The 26,497-nt window shown below is 35.8% G+C and overlaps 1 protein-coding gene across 1 annotated transcript; it reads left to right on the top strand.

The window, feature by feature from the left end:
* Positions 1–19,464: 19,464 nt before the first annotated feature.
* On the top strand, positions 19,465–22,070 carry LOC131650147 (probable E3 ubiquitin-protein ligase ZFP1). Its single transcript, XM_058919876.1, has 4 exons — positions 19,465–19,483; positions 19,590–21,097; positions 21,553–21,693; positions 21,912–22,070. Exons 1-4 carry the CDS (start codon positions 19,465–19,467, stop codon positions 22,068–22,070), a joined length of 1,827 nt encoding a protein of 608 aa, XP_058775859.1.
* The last annotated feature ends 4,427 nt before the right edge of the window (positions 22,071–26,497 follow it).

Raw genomic sequence — 26,497 nt, 5'->3', positions numbered from 1 at the left:
ACGGAATTCAAAAGTCATTACAATTCAAATCAGGGACACCCCCTGGCATTGGGGGGTTTAGCCTCTCATAATATTCAAGAAACCAAAATCAGAAAGTTTAGACATTTACAAAAGATTAGGAGAACTCTGATCTTCAATGGTTTCCACCGTTGAATCTCTTCGTCTTCCACAACCTTGATGAAGCTATCTTTCTCCGCTCTCGAATTCTATCGTACGATCAAAAGTGTCTTCCCCTTGACTCTCAAGCCTCTTTTAATCCCTCTAGGTTTTCAGATTTCAGCCACAATGCCCAAACTGCCCCCGGACTTTAAAAATTGGAAAAACCACAAATTTAAAAATCCTGCCCGCACCGCTGACACGGCCGTGTCCCTTGACACGGGCAGACCGTGTCCGCTTCTGGTCTGGGAGATAAATTCTTCTTGAGGCCTGACACGGCCGTGTCAGGTGGCACGGTCAGACCGTGTCCGCCTCTGCCCATATGCTTTTTCCTTGCTTTTTGCTTCTTTCTTCACATCTTTTGGCCACGCGATCTTCCATCAATCTGAAGCTAACCTGAAACCATTACCAAATGAGATCAAAAGCACCTAATTGACAATGAAAACGACATAAAAATACATTGCTCATAGAATAACTAGAATTAGATGAATTAAAGAAAAACACTTAAAAACAACCACAAAGTGTTACCAAGTATGGCGATCTTATGCCGAATGTATGACGAAATTAAGTAGAAATGGTGACCGATCACAACCCCAAACTTATCTCATTGCTTGTCCTCAAGTGATGCAAGAGATCAAACAAAGGTCACCTTAAACTTTTCTTTTCCACAACATAGTCGATGTCTTTCGCAACTTACTTCTCTTTCTTGATTAGGCGTTCGGGCTTATCGAACCTTGTTGTCCATCACACTTCACAACAGGGTGTATTTCACCTGCAAAATTTTCACACTTCTCACATTGTCTCTCAGGGTTAGAGTGTTTTTCGCTCAACATCACGATATGCAATATCAACCCTTGACTTTGCATGCATCCTACTTTCACTACACAAAGAGAATTCACACACTTTTGAGGACTTTTTAGGTTGTAACGGGGCTGAGGTGAAAGGAAGGATAAACAAGAGATTGATATGCAAATGGTTTATGAACTAGCACTTATGTTATTTTTCTTGTCTTTGTGTTCGATTTTGTGTGAGGGGGTTTCTTCTTAGACTCTCCTTTTTACCTAATTACCGGGTAATCAACATCGTTCGAGTCTTTCAAATCTTTTTAGGCAAGTGTTTTAAACTATTTTTTCTCTTTTTTTTCTTGTGCTTTACACACTTTTCTCTAATTTTTTTTTTCATATCACACTTGCCCTTTATTTTCTTAAGCACTAACCCAAACTTACAATTTCACACAGATTCAAAAGAAACAATAATTACACAAGTGCCAAACAAAGATGATAGAATTATGGTTAAGGATGACATGTGTGGGTTTAACAAACAAGGGGGGATGGCTCAACGGGTTTAACGAGGGATAAAACAAAAATAAATGAAGGACAGAAAGGCTCTGGGGAGAACAAACAAGTGCCTCAGTGTGTGATTTCATAATTGTACTGTGTCGGTAGGACAAACGCAAAATTAGAGAGATAAAGTCATACCCGATTTCACTCTCGTGATGATCTTTACATGTGTTTGGCATTTTATGTTCCTCACCATGTGGGCTAAGTTTGCAGCTTCAACACACCCTTTATGTCATGTGACTTTCCTTTCCGGCTCGATTTCACCACTTACCTTCTCAGTCCAGTTCTTCAAGTTGCGTCCGACACTTTCGGCTATGTCCACTTCCAAAGTACCTCGAGAGATTAAGTTCAGGTTGCACCTTTCATCCACTAACTACCAATCATCATTCATTTGGAATCCATCACTCAATCTATAACACAATGTCAACACAACACACAAACAAAAACAAAAATGGAAAACAACTAAAAGCAAATGCAAAGAACCCCTCCCACACTTGAACTAAACATTGGCCTCAATGTTTTAGAACAAGCCTTGGAGAGGTTACTTACAGAGGGTATTGCACTCCAATGATAACTTCCGAGCTTTCACTAGAGATTTCCTCTTTTATTTCCTGAAAATAAAACAAACAAAAGAGAAATTAATTATTAAAACCGTGGGTTGCCTCCCACGGAGCGCTTCGTTTAACGTCGCATGGCTCGACGGTCCATTACCCTTTATTATGGAGGGTATTTCCTTTTCCAAACCTTGTTGCTTGCCACTTCCGCAACCACGAACTCATGAAGATGAAAAGCATGGACAACTTTTCTCTTCAATTCACTTCCCACATTCTTCTTGACTTCCTTAGCCTTCTTAGGACTTTTGATAGTTACATAATTTGGTTCCACCCTAGAGGCTATGCTTGAAACTTTTTCTTGGAGGTGTTTAGGACTTTTGTCTTCTCCCTCACTTTCGATCATACCAACAGAAGCTTGATCATGTACACCTGCACTTTGTTTCTTGACTTCTAACATCTTCAAGGTTACTTCTTCATCAAATGATTTCACCGTTAGTGTCCCTTTCTCAATGTCAAAGTTGCAACGACTTGTTAACAAAAAGGGTCTCCCTAGAAGGATAGGAGTTTCTTCATCTTCAGGAATGTCCATGATGTGGAAGTCAACAGGGAATACAAACTTATCAATCTCCACCAGTACATCTTCAGCTACCCCATGAGATTTCTTGATGGTGTGATCAGCGAACTTTAATTTTGTCTCACTTTCGCTTATCTTTCCCAATTCAAGCTTTTTGAAGATAGATAGTGGCATTAAACTCACACTAGAACCAAAATCAATGAGTACCTTTTTAAACATTTTGTTCTTGATTGTACATGGTATCGCCACTGCTCCAGGATCTTTCTTCTTGATGGGGATCTTCCTTGCTGGCGAGACTATACCACACTTTTCCGTTGCAATTTCTGGTTCTCCTCCCACGGGTCTCTTTTTAGCAATCACCTCCTTCATAAATTTCTTATACAACGGCATGTGCTCAAGTGCTTCAAAGAAGGGGAGATTGACTTCTAGCTTTTTAAACAAAGCTGCAAACTTCTCAAAATCCTTTTCTGTTGAATTCTTCTTTGTCACTCTAGAAGGAAAAGGTAGCTTGATTGTCGGTTTAGCATTTTGCTTATTTTTCTCTTCAAGTTGCTTAACCGGTGGTATCACAATTTCGGGCTCTTTCACATTCTCTCTTATCTCCAAATCTACCTCAATCACCAAGGGATCATCCATTTCCTCTTCTTCTTTTTCTGATTCTGCCACTTTCTTACTCCTTGTAGTAACAGCATTAATCTTCTCTTCGTCTTTCGGATTTTTCACAGTTGAGCTTGGAAGGGTACCTTGTGCCTGTAGAGTGAGATGATGTGCTATTTGACCCATTTGAACTTCCAGATTTTTGATTGAAGCTGTGGTGTTCCTGAGGTTGGTTCTTGTCTCTTCTTGAAACTGAGAATTTTGAGCTGCCATTATTTCAATAGCGATCTCCCAATCTGCTTTTTTTTGTACCTGTTGTTGCCCTTGAGTTTGGAACTGTTGTGGATAGTGTTGGAATTGTTGCTGATATGGAGGTTGTTGTTGAGTTGATCCTTACTTTTGAAAGTTTCCTTGTTGGTCTTTCCATGCGAAATTAGGATGATTTTTCCAACCTGGATTATATGTACTGGCATATGGATTATTTTGCCTCAACATATGAATCTGCTCCACCTGTTCTTGCGTTGCCACACAATGCATCGCAAAATGCGGTCCACTACATATTTCACAAACAACTGAGGCGACTGGCTCAACTTGTGCTACTTTCTGTTCACTAATATTCATCTTTTTCAATCTTCTTTCTACTTCAACCGCAATTTGGTCTTCCATTTTAACTACCTGATCAGCAAGCTTCAAATCAATTTTACCTTCCGGTTGGCTCATTGCACGGTCATATAACTCGATGTGCTCATTAGCAGCAATAGCTTCTATGATCCTCTTGATACCCGTGGCTGTTGAAAAATTAGTTGAGCCACCGGCAGCCGTATCAATAAGCTGTTTTGTCTTAATTCGGAGACCATTTACGAAAGTCTGCATTTGCTCGGTTGGGTCCATATTATGAGTAGGACATGCAACCAAACATCTCTTGAACCTTTTGTATGCATCCCCCAACGATTCCCCTTCTTTCTGCTTGAAGTTTACAATATCATATCTTTTTCGGATGAAAACTGATGCGGGGAAGTATTCGTTCAAGAAAGCGGTTTCCATCTGTTGCCATGTTGTGATGCTTCCAGCTGGAAGTAAGTAAAACCACTCTTCCGCATCTTCAGATAAGGTAAAAGGAAACATTACAAGTCTCTTAGCTTCTTCAGAATGACCTTCAATTTTTAATGACGTTGTCGTGGTGAGGAATCTTTGTAGATGCTTATTTGCATCTTCATTGATTTGTCCCGCAAACGGCTTGCTCTCCAACTGTCGGATAGTTGAAGGATGAAGTTGGAAGTGTGCAACATTGACCGGTTGGTTTACAATGGTCATTCTTCCAAGCGGTGCATTGGCCCTTCCATAATCACCCAAAAGTCTCTCTGGAGGAGGTGGATCAGCTGCCATAGTTTCAGGCTCAGAATCTGACTGCTCGGACTGAATAGATATTACTTCTTCGTCTTCTGATTCTGAAACTACAGGGGAGTCTTCTTTCGATGCCAGTCTTTTTCGCTTGACTTCTCGGAGTCGTGCTCTCAATAGTCTTTCTGGTTCTGCGTCAAAAAGAAGTTCAGCTGAGGCCTTACCTCGCATACAAGATTAGAAATCGATTAGTAGATAAGTTAAAAAAATAAAATTAAAATAAGCAAATAAAAATTTCAGCAAAAAGAATTTTAATTGCAGAGCAATAAAATTTTAATTGACTATTTAACAACTTATATTTTGGCAAACCCCGGCAACGGCGCCAAAATCTTTATCGGAAAAATAGCAAGTGTACTATTTTCACCGGTGTAGTTATAATGGGTTTTACCCCAAGTATCGATCACGAGGATTGCGTAGGAAACACAAGTTATTTAAGTCAATTAAACAAAAGAGCAAATAGGTGTTTTGTTATAATGCAATAAGTAAATTTAAATAAAAGAAATAATAAAAATAAGCTGAAATTAAAGTTTGACTTTTTAGATGTAATTTGAGGTAATGCCAGGGTAGGTGTTTGATCTTCCTTATAATGACTCTGTAAAAAGATCTCTTCAACAAGTTCATAGAATGCAACTATTTGTTCTTAAGGGTGTTTCCCTAAGTCCTTAGTGGAAAACCTTTTGGTTTGCAATCCTATTGCCTAAGTCCTTAGAAACAAAGGTTTGCAAACCAAAGATGTAAATAATCAAGAATGTTCAAATAACCTTTCGGTATCCCTAGTCCTAGGTGATAACTACTAGATCAAATTGTTTAAAAACCTTAACAACCGTAGTCCTACAAATTGTTAACCGTAGATCAATCTTTGTTTTTACGACAAAGAAGGCATAAAAACATTAAACAATCAAATTGCATAAAACTAATACTTGATTAAAGAAATACGGAATTCAAAAGTCATTACAATTCAAATCAGAGACACCCCCCTGGCATTGGGGGGTTTAGCCTCTCATAATATTCAAGAAACCAAAATCAGAAAGTTTAGACATTTACAAAAGATTAGGAGAACTCTGATCTTCAATGGTTTCCACCGTTGAATCTCTTCGTCTTCCAAAACCTTGATGAAGCTATCTTTCTCCGCTCTCGAATTCTATCGTACGATCAAAAGTGTCTTCCCCTTGTCTCTCAAGCCTCTTTTAATCCCTCTAGGTTTTCAGATTTCAGCCACAATGCCCAAACTGCCCCCGGACTTTAAAAATTGGAAAAACCACAAATATAGAAATCCTGCCCGCACCGCTGACACGGCCGTGTCCCTTGACACGGGCAGACCGTGTCCGCTTCTGGTCTGGGAGATAAATTCTTCTTGAGGCCTGACACGGCCGTGTCAGGTGGCACGGTCAGACCGTGTCCGCCTCTGCCCATATGCTTTTTCCTTGCTTTTTGCTTCTTTCTTCACATCTTTTGGCCACGCGATCTTCCATCAATCTGAAGCTAACCTGAAACCATTACCAAACGAGATCAAAAGCACCTAATTGACAATGAAAACGACATAAAAATACATTGCTCATAGAATAACTAGAGTTAGATGAATTAAAGAAAAACACTTAAAAACAACCACAAAGTGTTACCAAGTATGGCGATCTTATGCCGAATGTATGACGAAATTAAGTAGAAATGGTGACCGATCAGAGACGGCAAAAGCCCGACAAAAGAAATTACTCACCAATTACAATTACAACAAGTAGATCATAGGATTTTGGATAAAATCATAAAAGGAGTAATCGGCATGAGTAATATCTCCACAAAAAGCCCACTTCCAAACCATAGTTTTGATGTTCCATACAACATCAGTAAAATTCCACCATTCCTCCCTAAAGCACACTCCATTTCTAGTCAACCATAAAGACCATGTCGTGGCTAACCAAACCAAATCTAACTTCTTTACATCTAACTTTTTAGATTTACAAAATAGGTGTCAATCCATAAAACTTGAAAGACACTCATCTTCCTCTATCCCCTCTTTACCTATCCACATAGCTATATCTTTCCATATATCTTTAACCAATAAACAAGCAAAAAAAGAGTGATCCCAAATTTCCGGTAAAGTCCCACAAAAAGAGCACTTTAAATTATCATAAAAAAATAAAATACCTCTTAGAACCAACAAATCTTTGGTAGGAAGTCTATTATCAATGAGGCTCCAAGCAAAAGCCTTGATCTTGAATGGCACCCCCGCCTTCCACACAACTCCCTTAGCCTCGTCAAATCTACAAGGAGGACCAAAACAATTATGCATGCTAGCGTAACGACTATAACAAGAAGCCACCGTGAAACCTTCTTCTTGATTCCCTTCCCACTCCAATACGTCGCTTCCTTCCCCCACCCCTTAAAATTCTCCAAAAAAACTTCCAACTCCGCCAATTCGGCCTCCAACTGATAACACAAAATTATATCGTATATTTTGACTTGATTCGCATGAGTTTTATTTAATTTTTATTTGTTTATATTTTATTATGCCGGTATTTTTTTTCGTATTTCAGGTATTCGATTATAAAATAGCTACAAAAGAAGATGGAAGGAAAGAAAAGAAAATGAGGTGAAAAGAAGAAGGAAAGATAGAAAGAGGAGAGAAAAGGAAGAGGAAAAAGAAAAAAATAAAGAAATGAAAAAGAGAAAAAATAAAGAGATGAAATATATATATATATATATATATATATATATATATATATATATATATATATATATATATATATATATATATATTAAAAGGTGGGGCGGCCACCCTTGGCTTGGGCCCCCCACTCAGAGTGCATACAAGCACGTCTCACAGAGGAAGAAGAAGAAAAGAAAAAAAGAACAAGTCAAAGTGGGGGGCTCCCACCTCACTCTTTGTGGCCCCCACCCCCACTTTCTTTGCCATCTCACAGGGACGCACGTCCCATAGGAAGTTGCCCCCGCCACTTGCGTTATTTTACCCAGTTCCTGTTTTCCACAATTTCAGTAACTTCCACCAATTCTTCAGCAAATTTCGGGAGTCAGATTCTTCAACAACTCAACTGCAAGCGCTTCTATTTTATTTTCCTGAATTTCCTCTTCAGTAGCTACAACCTAACACTATAAAAGCAACCAAAATGAACAAAGTGAGGGTTCCACCGTTTTCTACCATTTATTCCAGATTTGATTTCTATTTTGTTTTTAGGCAATTATTTATTCACGATGTAAACGGAATAGTTCTCCACATCGGGGACTATTCCTAATATAGTCTTAGGATTTAGTTCTACATTAATTTAAGTTTAGGATTTAAGTCAGCCAGCATATTACAATTCCAGCTTTCCGATTAATTACAGGTTCATTTAATTTTACAGCAATCTATTTTCTTCCTTTTATTTTCTGCTATTTATATTTATGCTTTATCCTTCAGCTATTGTTATCATTTCCAGTTTTTACCATATTTCTTCAAACAACGCTTTAAATTATAATAAACTGCTTCTCATGTTTTTGTTTAATCTAAAAACCCAAAATTGCTTATTTATTTATGTCATTATGTTTAGCTAAATAGTTTTGAGTCCGGTTTACGAGGACCGTCGTTACCGACGGGACTCAGTAGAAAATAATAGGTACGAATTTATTATTAAAATTTCGTTTTGGTTTTAATTCCCAATTCTAATTTAAATAGCTTTGTCACGAGAGTGAGAGGTTATTTAACACGATTTTGTCACGAGAGTGAGAGGTTATTTAACACGATTTTGTCACGAGAGTGAGAAATCAATTGAGGTTAGAGCCGGCACTGCGAGAGCGTGGGGATCGAACCAGATAGTGGAAATTAGGCCAAAAATCTAAATACAGCGAGAGCGCTTTAGATGCGTTTAGGATATTATTAGCTTTCAAAATATATTTCTTAGTTACCGGGCGAGCGAGAGCAAAATATTGGGATTAGGAAGTATGGCTTTAGTTAATACCGCGATAGCGTGAGGCGGAGTCTTTAAGTTGATATATTTTACAGAACAAAGTTATAGTCGTAATTAGTACTCATTTTCTATTAGTCCTTTAGGAACGCGGAAATCATATCCCAGCCTCGTTTTAGTATTATTTTCTAAGTTCATTTATTTCAGTTTTAGTTCTTAGTTTCCTCTAAATTAAATATTCATTAGCCTTAGCTTTACAAAGCAACGATAGATTACAGTAGGTTAACATTGGTCTCTGTGGTTCGACAATCTTTTATATTACTTCAATAAATCTGTGCGCTTGCGGGCGCATCACCAACCCTAAGTTCTCCACCAATTCTGTCGGAACCCCCAAATCCCCCCGCTTCCATCTACCATCCTCTTACCCTCCCATTCCTGCAACCGAAATCCCCTTCAACCCTTGAAGCTTCGAAAACTTCCGCAAAATCTTCCTTCAAAATTCTACCGCTCAACCATTTTGCTTCCCAAAAAGGAGTTTTGAAGCCGTTCCTTGGAATGAAGATGCAAGAAGAAGCAAAATGATCATCACCAACTTTACTCCCTACCTCAATATATCTCTCCACCAAATGGAACCTTTCTTTGCTCCTACAAAAGCACTATCTCCACCGAACACTTACGCTGATAAATCCCTATATCTTGCCTTCAAAATTTGATACCAAATGGAATCCGATCCTTGAAGGATCTTCCATCTCCATTTACATAAAAGAGAAGAATTAAAGTCAACTATATTTTTAATCCCTAAACCCCCCCTTCTCAAAAGGTTGAGTAACATCCCTCCACTTAATCCAATGAATACCTCTTTTCCCATCCATCCCCCTCCAAAGAAAATTGCTTTGAAGTCTCGTGAATTCTTTCGCCACCTTCACCGGCATCTTGTAAAAAGACATAGTGAAAATCATTAATGAGCCCAAGATGGACTTCAACAAAGTAATCCTCCCACCCAAACTGAGATACCTATATTTCCACCCTTCCAACTTGTTTTTCATCTTCTCTAAAAGTGGCTTCCACAACTCTTCTTTCCTCGGGTTAGAGCCTATTGAAATCCCAAGAAATTTAAAATTATAAGCTTCCAATTTACAAGAAAGAAACCAAGAGGCGGATTCCAAGAATGTTTTGCTAATATTGATTCCGATCAACTTACTCTTGTGATAATTGATTCCTAACCCCGATACCAATTCGAAAGCTCTTAATACCGCTTTAACCGCCCACACATGTTTCCAAGTGTCTTTTCCCACCAATAAAGTGTCAACCGTAAATTGGAGAATGTCCACTTCACAACAACCTCAAATCTTAAATGACTCAAACTCTCCCACCATTAAAGATTGTTTCAACAACCTTGTAAGCCCTTCCGTCACCAACACAAAAATAAAAGGCGAAAGAGGATCACCTTGTCTCAAACCTTTACCAACCACAAAAGAGAACCGAAATATTGCTCTTAAACACCAACAACTCCATCCAATTCCTCCACTTCTCTCCGAATCCCATCCTCCTAAACACATACCAAAGAAAACTCCAACTAACCTTGTCATATTATTTTTCAAAGTCCACCTTGAAAAGTAAACAATCACAAAGTTCTTTCTTCACATTATCAACAACCTCATTTGCCACCAATACCCCCTCAAGCATTTGCCTACCCGGAACAAAAGCACTTTGATTCGGAGACACTAACAAGTTTAAGATCCTCTTTAATCTTCCCGCCAACAACTTTGCCACCACTTTATACATACATCCCACCAAACATATCGGCCTATATTCATCCAAAGATAAAGGATTTTGAGATTTTAGGATTAAAGTCAAGAAAGAAGATGTAACCGCCTTGGATAAAACTCCACCCTCAAAAAAACTCTTTAAAAAACGCGCCATGTCTTCTTTAACCACGTTCCAAAACCACTTAAAAAAGAGTAACGGATAATCGTCTGGCCCTGGGCTCTTCGCCCCTCCACAACTCCAAATAACTTCCTTGATCTCTTCTTCAAGAAAAGGTCTTTCAAGAAAATTAGCCTCCTATACACTAATACTATCAAAAGTTATTCCATCCAACAAAGGTCCTGCCTCATCTGATTCAACAAACTTATTTGAGAAGTGTCTATAGACCTCATTTTTCACTTCCTCCACCCCTCCTAACATGCCCGTCGAAGAAAAAATAGGACCTATGTGATTAACTCCCCTTCTTCCTTTGATAACCTTGTGAAAAAACCCACTATTCGAATCTCCATCCTTTTAGCCACTTAACTATAGATTTTTGAAGAAGCATGTTCTCTTTAATTCTTAAATTCTTCCAAAATCTACAAGTTGCCTCCCTTCTTTTTTCCATTGTTTCCGCTAGACTATCGCCATCCACTACTTCCATCCTACCATCTTCGAGATTTATATCCCTCACTCCCTTCTTCACCTCCAAGTCATATCTACCATTAACCTCCTCATTCCACTTCCTAAGTTTTACTTTAAGAAGTCTTAATTTTTCTTTCAACACAAAGTCCCCTCTCCCCACGACCTTCATACTTTTCCACTCTTTCTCCACGAAAGGAACGAACGAATTGAAAGAAAACCACTCGTTATTGAATTTGAAAGGTTTTGGACCCCAATCAACGTCATCCACCACCAACCAAACCGGACAATGATCTGAGATATCTCTATCACCTATCAATTGACCAACCACCCCCCACTTAGACACCACCGAATCTTCCACAAGGAAATGATCAATACGACTCATCGACTTTCCATCTCTGCTATACCAAGAAAATTTATTTCCCTTTCACGGGATATCCACCAAAGCACCTTTTTGAATAAATTCCGAAAAGAGCCTCATCTCATTATTGAACATAACCTCCGACCTCCCTTTTCTTTCCCTACTATTTTTAACCGCATTAAAATCTCCCCCTATGATCCATTCACCATCTTTGAATATCTCCTTCAACTCCAATAAGTCTTGCCAAAGCTTTTTCTTTTTTTCAAAATCGCAAGAAGAACAAACGTTTACCACATAGTACCAATCTCCCTTCCATTTAGCTTTCATACCCAAAAAACCTTCACCATTAAAACTAAACAACACCTCCGTTTTGTCCGTATCCCACAAAGTTACTAATCCCCTCGAGAGACCGGAGGAATTAGTAAAAGAATATCCTACCTCCGAATTTGTCCACAAACTCTTCGCATAAAATTCTTGGAAATCTTTAATCTGTTTCTTGAATCATAAAAACATCCACCTTCCCCTTTGTAATAATTGCATTAATCCTTCTCCTCTTCAAGGCATTACCACTCCCTTAATATTTAAAGTTCCGATAATCATTGAAAATTGTCTACAATCTCCTTCCTTCCCTCCCCCGTTTGGACACCTCCAATCTCCAAGTTTTCAATCCTCCTAACAAACTTGATTCTCCCCTCCACATCCACCACGCACAAAGCCACTATAGCGGACCAAATTCTATCACCAACATCCTTGCTCAAATGCTCCCATAATCTAACATTGCACCTTTGTATATCAGATTCTTCTCTATGTTTCCCATACCAAACCATAGAGTTTCCCGACGGAGAAGAAATAGACAACGAAAGAGAAACCTTCACACCCCCATTCACCTCCTTACACTTCCTCTGACCATCCAGAACCCCACCTTTTTTTCTTCTTCCTCACCGCTACCTTTCTCCTATTGTTAGAACTCTTCTTCTTCAAAAGAACACCTAACTCCTCCCACTTTTTCATTTTAACGTGTTTCCCCTTACACCTCTCCTTCATTACCTTAATCGAATACAGAACAAAACTCTCCACACTCTCCAAAACTACCTCATTAAGAGCTCCCGCTGCCTTAACAAGGTCTAAAGAATCCGGTTTTTTCTGCCCCTTAATTCTAACTACAACATCATCAAAAGTCCCAATGTCTTTAACCTGCTCTGCAGCCAGCCGATTCTTCTTCTTCTGAATGATAGTATCACGTACGCTTTGAAGCGTCGCACTGAACCCACAATCAGAACACTGTTTCACACCTTTAACATCCCCTATGTTGGAAACGTTACCATTACTCACCCCCACTTGACCCTCAGGACAACTAAGCGAAGCTACTGGAACATTATCCGGAAAATCAACAAAGCTATTGCTAGAATCTCCACAACTAACATGGTTTTCACTATCAGCCAGAAATTTTGACCACATAGACTCTGAATCAGAAGTTTCAGAAGCAGATAGATGTGATTTAGAAGTACCTGATAAAATTCTGAGCAGTCCGTGGGCAACTTCTTCCCTAAGCGTAATCCAGAACATTTTTCCATCTATCATGATTGATGGAGATTCAACAAGAGAGAACGACATAGACACTCTAACCATAATTCTAGCGACGTCATAACATTGTCCTTTGGCTGTAGATTTGTCGATGCACACAAACGAACCTAAAGAATCCGCCAGCTGAACAAAAAATTCAGAACACCAAGCTTGAGCAGGAACTCCGTACACCCGAATCCGAACCACTCTCTCTTCATCCACATCAGTCTCCTTCCACCTTCTAATCTCGCTGAACCACCGCTTCCACCAAGACTCGGCCCCCTCTATTAAATCATCAATCACGCCTTCCTCAGATTCTTCTAACAAACAAACACTGCCGCCAAAAGTTGTAACCTTGACATCGAAGTAGCCTTCCATTTCAAAATGCGTCTGAATATTGTGAGTTGTGCCCGGGAAGGTCGCAACTCCGACGTAGGCTTTGGACAATCAACTTCTAACCCCTTGCGATGAAGAAAAGGAAAGAAGATTAGTGTTCCCCTCCCAGAGATCCCCTTTCTGATCTGCCTTAATCACAACATCCACAAAAGTTCTTCTGTCTCGCACCTCCTTAAAAACAAAGGCCTTTGATTTTTGATCGCCCTTCACCTTAAGCACTCCACTTCCATTGCTTCTCCTTGAACGAACATCCGCCGCCTTCTTACCCCTATCGAACCTCGGTAAATTTGCGTGTATCTTCCTCCCCATAATGCATAGATTATCACACCTCACCGCCAACATACGACCATCCTCCACTCTCAAGAATCTCACAAAACCAAACTTCTTGCCCATATTGTTCTTCCTCGGTGAAATAGAAACTTCGAAGATGCTACCAATGCAACCGAATAGATCGTAGAAGCTCTTCGCTGAACAAGAATCGTGAAACTCCGAAAAGTAAATCGACGTCAATCCCTGCCTGTCACTGTTAGCACGAACTCCTCCACCCCAAGGGAAGACATCCTATCTGGGAGTCAAATTCCTGAAAGTGTTCTTCTTCGCTTTTTGCCAGCCTCATGTATGTGAATCCCCTTCAAACATTGCTGAAAAAACCCAACCCTAGCCCCCTTCTAAAGAGAAGGGAGAGAGAGCATCCTAGAGAGAGAAAATATATAGATTTGATGATATCTGATTGAGTATAAAAATTTTCTAGATTTATTAGGATTTAAGTTACACTAAACAACTAAAAGAGTACTTATTTAATTATGATAAAACTCTCACAAATTTATTGTAAAATTTTAGTTCTAGTTGTAGGGACATAGTAGCTTATGTACTAAAATTATAGGAATTAAATAACAGTGAGAAACTAGTAGTGTTAGAGATTTAGCATGAATAAATTTAACAGAACATAGAGAAATTGTTTTGGCAGAGGTACAAACATATTATTAATAGGACTTTGTATTAATAGTAGTAGTAAATATAAGTTGTTTCTGTGGATGGGAAATTAAACAGCAGGAATGGTATTATTTTATTAGCAGTTAAATAATAGAACGAGTATTAAAATAGCAGAATTAATTTAAGTAGCAGGTGAAATATTAACATTAGCAATAGTGCAGTGAGTAATAAATTAGCAGAGGTAATTCCAGTAGAAGATGTTATGAAATAGCTGTGTTGGTAATTTTAGCGGTTGATAATTTAACAAAGTTAGTACTTTAGTATATAGTAGAAATAATAGAATTTTTCACCGATAATTAATTAACCAGAAATTGTCGAAATAGTTTGAATAATTATGTTGTTTGTAGTTTATTCTGGATGATTCGATGAGTTATATACTTGTCGTAGATTGTGAGTTTGCAGGTGATAAAAATTGTGTTGTGTTACTGCCGTTGAATTGTGATTATTAAGTTGTAGGCTTATGTCAACGTTGGAGTATTTGTTGTTAATTAAATTGTTGATGTTGTTTCTTGTATTGATTTTGTTGATAAATTGCGACGTTGCAGGTTGTGAGGAAATTGGTTGTGTTTTCCTGTGTTGAATTGATGAACCAAGTTGTAGGCCTTGTGCAATGTTGAATGAGTTTTGTTGAATTATCATTACGCTGCAGGCTTATAGCCAGTGTTGAAATTATGATAAAGTTTATGTTGATTTGATGTATCCGTTGCTGTTGTTGAGTTGCATTATGTTATCGCATACATTGCATAATTAATTTGGCCTGGATTGGCAAAATTATTAAGTTGGCCTTATTGGCAATTTTTAAGTTGGAGCTAATGTTCACCACGTTGGCCTGGATTGGCAAAATAAGTTGAAGGCTTATGCCTTGTTGACGCCTCGATAACCTGGCGGATTTTTAAGTTGGGAGTTCTGCTCCATTGGTACCACATGCATGTGTATTTGAACACGTTGTTACATCTCATGTTGCATTTTGAGTCGTTGTGAATGTTGAATAAATTGTGGAATTGTTTGTCGTGTGGATAATTTACGAAGCGGTGATTTACCTTATCTGAATTCTGATATATATTATTTATCATACAATTTATTAGATTGTTAGATATCTCACCCCTTCTTTTTGAATGTTACCCCTATGTTGGTAATGTGCAGGTAATTGAAGGATGAAGATTTAGTCGCTACTAGTTCGAGTCGGGTTGTCGCTCTGATACGTAACACTCGGGGGGATGAATGCTAGTTGTTTAGTTGTCTGGTTTTATTGTTGAATAACTATGTTGATACATGAAGAGTAATTGTTGATGTTAAAATGGTTTTAAATTGAAAAGATGCTATGTCATCAAAGCTGATTAATGTAGTTACGCTGCTTAATAATGATAAAGTTGATTCATGTGGTTTTAGTTCATCTGAGTATTTGTGTTATGTATCTATGATACCATGATATTATTGTTAAGTTGAATTGTAATGCTCCAATTTTTTGTCGTAAAAAAATTTTATAACTCTGATTTTCTTAATAACTACCGGGGTAGAATTGGGGTGTTACACCTATCACATAACTACAGTTACTAACACCCCACATGGAATCACCACAAATCAAGAATTATACCAGCATATCACTTAGCTCATATATTATGCAATGCCACAAAATAATGAGATGCAACATCATTAGACTCATTCATGTGGTACCAATACATCACTGATGACTTAGTCATTATTATTCTCCAAAGATCCCTAACAATAGGATCGATTCCCGCTTAGAAGCGAAGCATATCACAAATTGCACTTAATCCACACAATAGATTAAGGCCGTCACTGGACTAGGTCGTCGTCCTACAAACTTTGTTGGATCATCATATTGCAAAACTTCACTGGACTACTTATCCGACAATGCTATGAATCCATGATGCTAAACAACATATAATAGTAAAACGCATAACATACATGGTTGATTCATTCGCACAATAGGAAACATCACTTACTATTATTTATCATAAAACATCATTATCTCATCTCAAAATAATTCTAGAAACCTACATCCTATGGTTCATTTTACTCTCTCAGAATATAGATTATTTTATTAGCTCGCTTACGCTTTGAACGACACAATAAATGGAGTCCGGAAACTCAAGTTACGACGCTTATAATTTTTCTAATTCAGGTGCCCTTCGCCCGGTGAGTACCCTCCTTCGCCCGGCAACTGAAGACAGTAGGCAACCATTTGAATTTCTCAAGTCTCTCGCCTAATGAGCCTCTTCTCTCGCCCGACGAATCAAGTCAGTAGCCATCCCTCTCCTCGCCTGCATCCTTCGCCCGACATGTCCTGTTTTGATCGACTCGCCCGAAAAGCCAATCGATTCGCCTGGCGAATCAGCGCGATCAGAGAATTTCTTATGCGATTCCTGCACAAAACCAGTCAAATTTCTTGCGGTTTCTTCATATTACAAGTCCCAAATTATCATCTAAACTCATATTTTCAACCTATAATGACAACACTATGTATCATACATTACGGGTATCATTCTATTGCAAATTAACACATCTAATTCATCAAAAGTCATCACCTCGTCATCTATTCTTCAAACCCCAAAATCCCCAAAACAAATTCTACAACTATCAATCACTTAAGCCAATTATAATAATTAGGATAGACTGCCTTTACCTTAGATTGACGCTTGATTCAAATTCCTCTTCGCATTCTACAAAGCCTTCAAGTTATCCCAAGCCCTAGCTCCCTTCTCTTTCCCGTTCTCCAAAAATTCCACGATCGAATGAAAAACCTTTTTCCTTTTTTTCTCTTTCTGCTCCACTTAACCCTCTTGAATTTACCAATTTTCCCTTATTATCTCTACCTCAATATTATTTTATTTTATTAATTAAAATAATCCCAACTAATTATTCTAAAATACTCCTAATTCCCAATAATTCTTACAACATCTAAGCACCACCCAAAACCGTCAAAACATCATACATCATCATTAAAACAACAAATATCGTCATTAGAACATCAAGACTTTATAGAGACTCATATACTCACGCCAAATTAATTAAATAACTAATTAAATAATAAATCTAGATTTTCAAGGTGTTACATAATGCCTCATGACTGATGCATCTTCAAATTAGGGGAGACTGTTAGACCATGTCATGATTATAAGAGATGACACATTAGAGATGATGGTAGACTAGCTGGAGGTTATATGGGGAAGACCAAACAAATGACAGGATATATCACACTGTGAGGCTATGTTCATAACAAATTTATGCATCTTTTAGTGTTTGTGTGTCATTTTCATAACTTGTTTGCAACACCATTACTAATGATTCATATGAACCATTTTCATGCTTGGATCATCTAACACTTCCCACGCATATTCGGCTAGTCATATATGTCGACCTATAGCGAGGATATGTCATGTTCTTATGCATTCATCCTACGAAAAAGGAATCTGGCGACAGAGCCATACAAAGTGTATCTTGATTGTATGGTAGTAGAGGATATACACTTTTATACATACGTCGATCATCTTGAGATTCCTCCCTTGGATAACATTGCCTTCTACTCTGAATGGTTAACTTGTGGTTCCCATCTTGAGACTCATAGTGCATCAAAAAATACATTTCTAAAATCAAATGGACATTTTTTTTCGAACTTTCATATGGTGTTATGCCATAACATAGGGTGAGGTGAGATAACCAATTCCCTATACCTAATTGTATTTTAGCCCATGACATTAAAGAGATAAGGCCCATTTAATTGATTCTATTTTATTATAAAAAAGTAGATGCATGTACAAACTCTTATAAATATTTTTGGTAAATATTTTTTTTTAACTAAAATGGCTTTAATTTAATATATTTGACCATAGTGGTTAAACTTTCCTAATATTAAAGGTTTCCATAAAATGAGGCTAATAACATGTATTGGGACAAAATATTTGTCAGCGCCAACTAAGCATTCAAATGTTCTATCATATTAAATTGAATTTCTATAAAAATGTTTTTTTGCCATAAATTAAAAATAATATTTAAGTCTAGATGCAGACTCGAATTTTCTCTATAAATTGAAATTCTCTATCATTTCAGTTTTGCATTTTATGTTTACATAAAAGAGAGTAAAAGTGAGAGTAAGAGACAATTGAGTTCAGTTCATTCTCGTATCTATTCATCTACTGAGGTATATTCTTGAACCATCCTTTTTATTTTGATGTATATAAGGATCTAATTGGATTTATTTGTTTTACATTTCATTTCGATAAACTATTTAGTCGATCATTTATATTTTTTTTAGAAAGCAAGAAATTATATTAACGGGAGAGCAAAGGGGGTTCTCCAACCCGTATACACCGGATCCCAACCAAAACGATAAAGAAAATTACAAACCAAATAGTTTATCGATCATTTATATATTAAAATCTATTTACTAACTTTACAATTATTTTCTCTAAATTTTGTAAATCTGTAAAACTTTTGTTTATAAATTTATTTTGTGTATGGTTTTGATTTTGATGTATATGTTTTGGTTTTGGGCTTTTGCCTTGGGAAATAAATTTAACATTTTTATTAATTTAATTCACAAAGATATCTTGCATGTTCCAATTTTTGTACACTTTTTTTTTTGATAAATCAGCAATTCATTCATTAAAATTTTTTTAGACACACTTACAATTTACATTTATCAGATTTATTATCTATTACTATATTTTATGTGTTTCAGTATTCATTCTTTTAAAAATAATCAAAATTTTATGCACTTCAACGTATTTTTTTGTGCTTTTTTTAATGTAACCATGAAAAACCTATGTATGTGAAAATATTTTTAGCCGTTTAAACTTAATATTTTAACCTTTTTCTTATGAAATATATATATATATATATATATATATATATATATATATATATATATATATATATATATATATATATATATATATGGTTGCAACAATTTTTTTTTCTTCAGAAAGCAGTTTATGCTAACAATTTTTTCAAAATTTATAATTCTGATTTTTTAGTTAATAATTATTTTACAAAGAGAATTTTACTATGTCATCGATTTGATCTTTGTTACAACAGTGATATTTGTCTTTCATATTAGTTAATATACTGAATTTTCAAAAATAATAGAAAAACCTACGGGCTCTCAAATTTTAACTATAAAAATTATTTTTTAAATTATTTTAACTAATATTTTATCTTTATAATTTGAAGTTACACACAAATGAATATTGGATTTTGCTTCTCACTAATTCAATAGTTCTTAATGAAAATACGCTACATATGTATGTTGTTGAACATTGACTTAATACTTATACATATTGTGTATGAATTAGCTTATTTGTCTGTGTTATATATTGTTAATTGTTTTTTTATGACATGCGTGTGCAGTTAAGAAGTTATCAAGAATATCTCATCAATTCCGTTTAGTTAACTGGAATGAAGACAACAGCCCAACTCGTGATGCTAGAACTCTAAGATATTTGATGGATTCTAATTCTCCTTCGTCGTTTGCTTTCAACAATCGCATAGGATTGATTGGGACTAGAGATCAAACTATACCTCTTCACACAAATCCAACAAACAATACTACTAGCCATACTATAAATGGGAATTATCATCCAACAATCACCAACATTAGTAACTATAATGATAATCAAACTTCTCCTTCTCCTCACTCGTCTCCGCCGAAACTCTTTGGTTCATCTCTCATTTTAGCTCCTACTATCAGAAGAAGTACTGTTCAGTATATAAATACAACACAACCATCATCTATGAATTCAAATATGACCCAACTTGGGACAGCTGGATCAAATTTTCATCAAGTTCAAAGTAGAACAACAAATAATAATAATGGTATTTCTACTTCATTTAATAATGGTATAAATAACGACGTTGTTGCATCTGCTACTATTACTTCTACTAGTACTAGTAATGGCTTTCTCAAAAGAAGTAGATCATCAGAGTTTGTGAGAGGAGAGAGTTCGAATCAAGGTTCACAAGTTGGTGCCTTAAGAAGACGCACAAATCCTCCTCCTCATAGTTTCCAACATGAAACTATGAACAATAATATCATGTCTTCGACTCAATTATCAATGCATTACAACTACAATGGTAATAGTGGGTTTTCAAGTATGGTGCCGCAACAAGTGAACCATCATGGTGTAAGTGCAACACAAAATTCTATTATAGATGATTCTCACATAAATAATCGACGTCATGCACATGCTAGTCCGATAAGTTTTTTTGATGATACACCGTCATATAATAGCCCATATGAATATATCATTGATGATAATGTTGCTTGCTTAATATTTCCTTCTCAACAAGAGATTGCTCGAGAAAACTTCACCATGACCCGAAGAACTGAACCTACATCTACTTCTACCTCTACAACATCTTTATATCCTTCCGCAATGACAGGAGGATCAACTCAGGTTACAGTGAGTACATCACCATTTCAAAGAAATAATAATTTCTTGTCTTTTGGAGCCGATTCATCTTTATCCTCCCATAATCCAAGGGATATATTTGATTCTATTGAACAAAGATCTGATGATACATTCATTCAAAGCACCATAAATGTTCAACAATATGTAAGGTTTTTACCAGAAGGCCAGGGGAATAGATTTCTGGCTCCATCTACTGTTCACGTGTGGTCTAATAATTTTGTACCACGATGGCCACAACGACATTCTAATCCTTCAACAAGTGGTTATAACCTAAACCCTCCCCCATCCCATAATGGACCAAGGTTTAGTACTGCTGTTGAATATGATCAATACATGCAGTCTGATATAATACCGACTAGATCGAGGAATCGTCGTCGCAGTAATAACCGCATTTTCACCTCAACTTCACGTGAACATAGGGCTCAGAGGAACAGGCACAGGGATGAGGTATTTTTACACCATTTTTTTAATTACTTGTTAATAATGTTTTGATTGAGGAGTAATACCAATTAATTTAGTGTTAGTAATATATTAATATTTCAAATATTTAAAATTTATTTACAATAGTCATATATGTACACATGCATGCATGAGGAAGTTTAATCTTCGATTTAATTGGAAATAATGAAAAATATGCTAATTGTATTTATCTAATTAAGTTGTTAGAATCTATCATAGAAATCTATTTTAAATATTATTATTTATTTATTAACTTAGCATTCAGTTAGTCAAATATGACTTAAATATTTGAGAATGTAATGTATGATACAGGTTTTTACCACCGGTGACTCTATTCGAGTTTCCAAATTTAATTTAGAATAAATAAGTAATGCTAGACTCTAGCTTAATTATGATTGTTAAACAAACATTCAATTAAAATAATAATTTAAGCAATTTTACAGGTGTTTTTGGCACTCGAGGAACGCATGAGGGCTGAGGCCAGACTCACTGAAGAGCAGATCCACAAATATATTGAAACAGAAACATATGTGTCAAATCCAATTGAAACCAGTACACAAAACGAAACATGCACAATCTGTCAGGTGAGACAAGCTGCATGATTCTTAACTTTGTAAAATAGAGTTATCGTTTATTTTGTTGCTAATAGTTAAAGATGTTTTAAAAAGTTTATAAATAAGTAACATATTTCATTTTATAAACTGCTTTTTTAAATATGAATTAATTTTAATATTAATTTTAAATTCTAATGCATGACGGTGTTCACTTCTCATAAACTACCTTTCATTTTTATATTTATTAGGAAGACTATGTGGAAGGCGAAATTATTGGAAGACTGGATTGCAAGCACCTATATCATCTTGAATGCATCAAACAATGGTTGTTGAAAAAGAATACTTGTCCAATTTGTAAGAAAATAGCTTTAGATGTTCACGAAGATGAGGATGATAATGTCATATAATTGGTTCTGTGTTGCCTCTTTGAACTTTCTTTTGTTTTGAGTCTTGGTTGTTGTTTTTTCAATTTATTATGCTTTTCGTTGTTTGAATTATGAAAGACTTTTTTATTATGTAATTTGGTTTACATGTAGAAATTCTTTACAAACCTTATTTCAGGTTTTGTTTGAGTTAGTTTGTATGATTTATGGGTAATGGAAATTTAATTAGACATTTATCTTATAGAATATTTCCTATAAAATTTTACTTTAAATTGTTGAATTTAAACTACATTTTTTTTGTTGGTATATAAAATATTAGTAAAAGTACTAGTGATAACACATTTTTATAAGCAACATTTCTACTATAAAATGAATACAATAGATACTCTAAATACGAGTATTAGGGGTATTCGAATTCAAAATGCAAAATAGAAAAAATTACACGGCCAAAAGCACGCTACCTATTAAGGGTACAATCCACCGAATTTTGACACCATCCAAAGAAATTACAATGAATTTTCTTTTTTGAAGCTATTGCTAACCATTTCTAAGAAAAAAGTTTAAATTTGTACAACATCTCCCCTATATCCACACCTCCTCCATTAAATATTATATCATTTCTACAATTCAAGATGCACTAGCAAACGGTTAGCCATAAAGCTCTCGCTTTCTTCCCCTTGATGCATGCCCGTTTTAATTCTGTTGTAACCTGCAACATATGTTTATCAAGCCAAAACAGTTAGCTGCCATCAATAATGCCAACAAATCATTCAGCTGTTGTAGCTTCGAAGCAAAGTCAACACTACCAATTTTGGCCGAATTCAAATTCCAGACATTATCAAGCCAGAACCCGAAATCGGCCACCAGTACTCCCTTTTTCGAACAATCCTGAAACAATTCAGGAAATAGAACTGCTAGAGGTTCATATGATATCCATTTTGTTAGAACAAGATTTGGTTTTGCATTCAATCTTTAAATTTTTATGATAATGATACATATATTTGTTATGTAACAATTTTGTACTCTATTAGTTTCTTAAGTGTGCAGATTTACTATTTTGGATAATTGAGGATTGTTGTCCAAAAAATCATCAGAATCAGCGTCATCACACATTAGAAGAACTATTCATCTCAATTCTAAAGTGACATAGAGAGTTCTGAAGAATGTTGAATGACTCATACAAAAAGTATTTACAAATGTTCTGAAGCTAAGCTACTCTTCAAAATCAGAATTCAAGAATTTAAGCTCAAATAAGCTTACGCTTCCAACTCAGAAAAACAAGAATGCATCGTTCAGATAAGCTGTTGCTTTCAACTCTGAAGACTTCTTTCTGGCTCTGAAGAATATTTTCTGTTGGAACGTCTACGTTACATGATCTCTTCCATGCATTCCCTACTTCAGATAAGAAATACATCTCAAAAGAAGAATGATAAGATAACTTGCAATAGAAGCAATATGGTATGACATTACATCACCTTTTTCCACTATTGCAGGACGTATTGTATGATTCTGTGTTTGGTGAGATGTTTGTCCCCCACGACCTTTTGGAGCCATTACATTAAGCTGCAAGGAAAGTTTCAACTTATCCTTCTCAACGATCATTTTTATTGGGGATATATATATATATGAGACAATATCCTTTGAAAAAGATACTAATTCACAGAAAATAACAACGCTGCTAAAAGCTATATTTCAAAACTCATTAAATTAACTTCAAAGAGAAAAGGAAAAAGAAATATCTTAGAGAAACTGTACTGAACACTCCATTATGAGAAATCTAGTTTCCAAGATCTCTAGAACACAAGAGTTGTTGCTCATTAGATTGTGTTAACATTTATTCTTAATAGTTTACGTTTCAATTTGCTTATTAAGAAGCAATGTCGTGTAAACATTATCATTTGCAAATATGTTGAGATTTGTATTCCTCAAGTGACTAGGTTGTTAGTCTGTATACTTGAGAGGGTTGAGGTGTCTTTCTAGAATCTTTGAGGTTTCTTGTAATCTTTCAAGATTAGTGGATTAAGTTCTTTTCTAATGCAAAATCACCTTGGCTGGTGGACAAGATTAGCCTTTTTAAAGGTGAACTTGTATAACCGAACATGTTCTTCTTCTTCACCCTCTTAACTATCTCATTGACTTTTGTGAATAGTTTTTCTAATAAGAAAAGTTTTTAGAAAACCCAATTTAGATACCCCTTTCGTTCGTTTTTGTCTATCGTCAATTAGCATCAGAGCTCTGACTCTTTGTTGATTTTTATATCAAACACTTAATCGTGTAGAGAGGTCGAGTGTGAGAAAAACTTCTAAATGGTTGTCGATGCTAACACTCAGGAAAAAGATAGTTACAATGCTAAACCTCCATTATTTGATGGAGAAATATTTGACTATTGGAAAGAATGACTAGAAAGTTTCCTTCTAGGCTATGATATTGACCTCGGGGTGACTATCACAAATGGTTATGAAGAACCTATTTTTGCTATTGATATTCCAATTCCCAGAAGAAGAATGAATGTTCAACAGAAACATATATTAAAAAATCATCACAAACTTAGAACCAACATTCTCAATGATGTATCCTATAATTAAAATGAAAAAAAATTACAAATAGAGATATAGAGAAATACATTCTTGATTCATTAAGAATGACACATGAAGGAAATACTCAAGTTAAAGAAACTAAGGTCTTGGCCTTAATTCAAAAATATGAGGCTTTCAAGATGGAAGAAGAAGAAGAAGAAACTGTGGAAACTATGTTTTCAAGGTTTCAAACTTTGGTCGCAGGACTTGAGGTTCAGGACAAAAGTTTATACTAGTGTTGATCATGCTAAGAAGATCATCAAAAGTCTACCCAAGAAATGGATACATATGGTAACTTCTTTAAAACTCACTTAAGATCTTAACAACATAACTCTTAAGGAGTTGGTTAGCTCTCTCAAAAGTCATGAAATATATCTAGAAGAAGATGAGCCTCAGAAAAAAGGAAAATCAGTCGATCTAAGGTCCAAATCAGAAAGGGCTAAGTCAGAAAATATTAAAGCCTTCCAAGCTAAAGAAATGGAAAATTCTGACGATGAAGTTTCTGATGATGAAGACGCGTTTTCGCTTCTGTTCAAAAGAGTCAAAAACTCTGGAAGAAAAGACAAAACAACTTTTGAGGATCCAAAAATAGAGAAGATCGTCCAGAAACATTTGGAAAAGGAAGATCAAGCAAAGAAGTTAATTGCTACAAATGCAAGGAGCCAGGACACTACAAAAATGAATGTCCAAAGCTGAAGAAATAAAGCAACCGAAAAGAAGACTTTAGAAAAGGAAGTTTTAAGGGCAAGAACAAAGTTCTCATGGACACATGGGATGATTGTGACTCTGAAGTATCAGAATATGACTCTGATGAGGAGCATGCAAACATAGCATTCATGGCTACAACATCAGAAGGGTACTTAACAGATACTGAGTCTGACTTAGAACAGGTATTTTTTGAACTTTCTCATGTTGAATTAGAACTAAGTTAATATGAATCTCCGAAAATATTTTAGAAGCTTCAACGAAAATTCAAGAAACATAAAAGTGTTCATGAATATAAAATTGAAGAATATGATAAGTTAGAGAAATAATTTTTTGAACAAAAAGGAAATGCTTTCGTTTTAGAAAAAGAAAATGTTTATCTAAATAAAAAATGTTCAAAGCTTGTAGAAGTTGTTAGAAACTCTAGGAAAACTAATTTGAAAGGACCCAAAAGATTCTGGTAACCAAAAGATAAAATAGTTATGATGCAAATATCCTATTTAGCAAAGTCAAAATACCAGTCATGGTACCTGGACTCTGGATGCTCGCGTCACATGAAGGGAAGTAAGCATATGTTCCAAAACTTGGAGGAAATCAAAAAGGAAGAATCAGAGGATTAGGAACAGTTGGTAATGGATCTCTTCCTTCTATTTCTATTTTACTTTATGTTGAAGGGTTAATGCATAATTTATTATCCATATAAGTCAATTAAGTGACAATGGTATGGCATTATATTTAATCAGAAATTGTGCAAGGCTGTTAGTCAAATTTGAGTTTCAACAAGTAGTAATTCGTGATCATTTTGTCTCAAACTTGTTCCTATTTTGTTCACTATCCATCCCTGAAGATTAAGCTTCTTCTAGTTTTGATTTTGGTCGAGTTTTAAGTATTTCATGGTGATTTTAAAATTTTCAATTTCTTTGATTTTTCTCAAATCGAGTAAGATGTTGTTTGAATAAAATTTTCAAGAGCTAGTGGTTGAGATCGTTTGAAGAGACGAATCTAATGATACCACTCATGAATGCTAATTTTTCCATTTGAGTAAGCTGCAATTCGTGTTAATTTTGTTGACTTTTCAACGTTCCGAGGTTGAAGATGATGACATGGATGTCTTCAACTAATCAAAACACGCCACACTTATTTTCAAAATCTGATTTAAATGTGATTCAG

The sequence above is a fragment of the Vicia villosa genome, linkage group LG2 (assembly GCF_029867415.1).
Source record: "Vicia villosa cultivar HV-30 ecotype Madison, WI linkage group LG2, Vvil1.0, whole genome shotgun sequence".
NCBI classification, from domain to species: Eukaryota; Viridiplantae; Streptophyta; class Magnoliopsida; order Fabales; family Fabaceae; genus Vicia; species Vicia villosa.
Note: the sequence above shows the minus strand (reverse complement) of the source record. Positions and strands in the feature narration are given on the sequence as shown.

Coding starts and splice junctions, on each gene's coding strand:
- LOC131650147 (XM_058919876.1), top strand. Junction 21,098..21,552: donor GGAACAGGCACAGGGATGAG/GTATTTTTACAC, acceptor GCAATTTTACAG/GTGTTTTTGGCACTCGAGGA. Junction 21,694..21,911: donor AAACATGCACAATCTGTCAG/GTGAGACAAGCT, acceptor TATATTTATTAG/GAAGACTATGTGGAAGGCGA.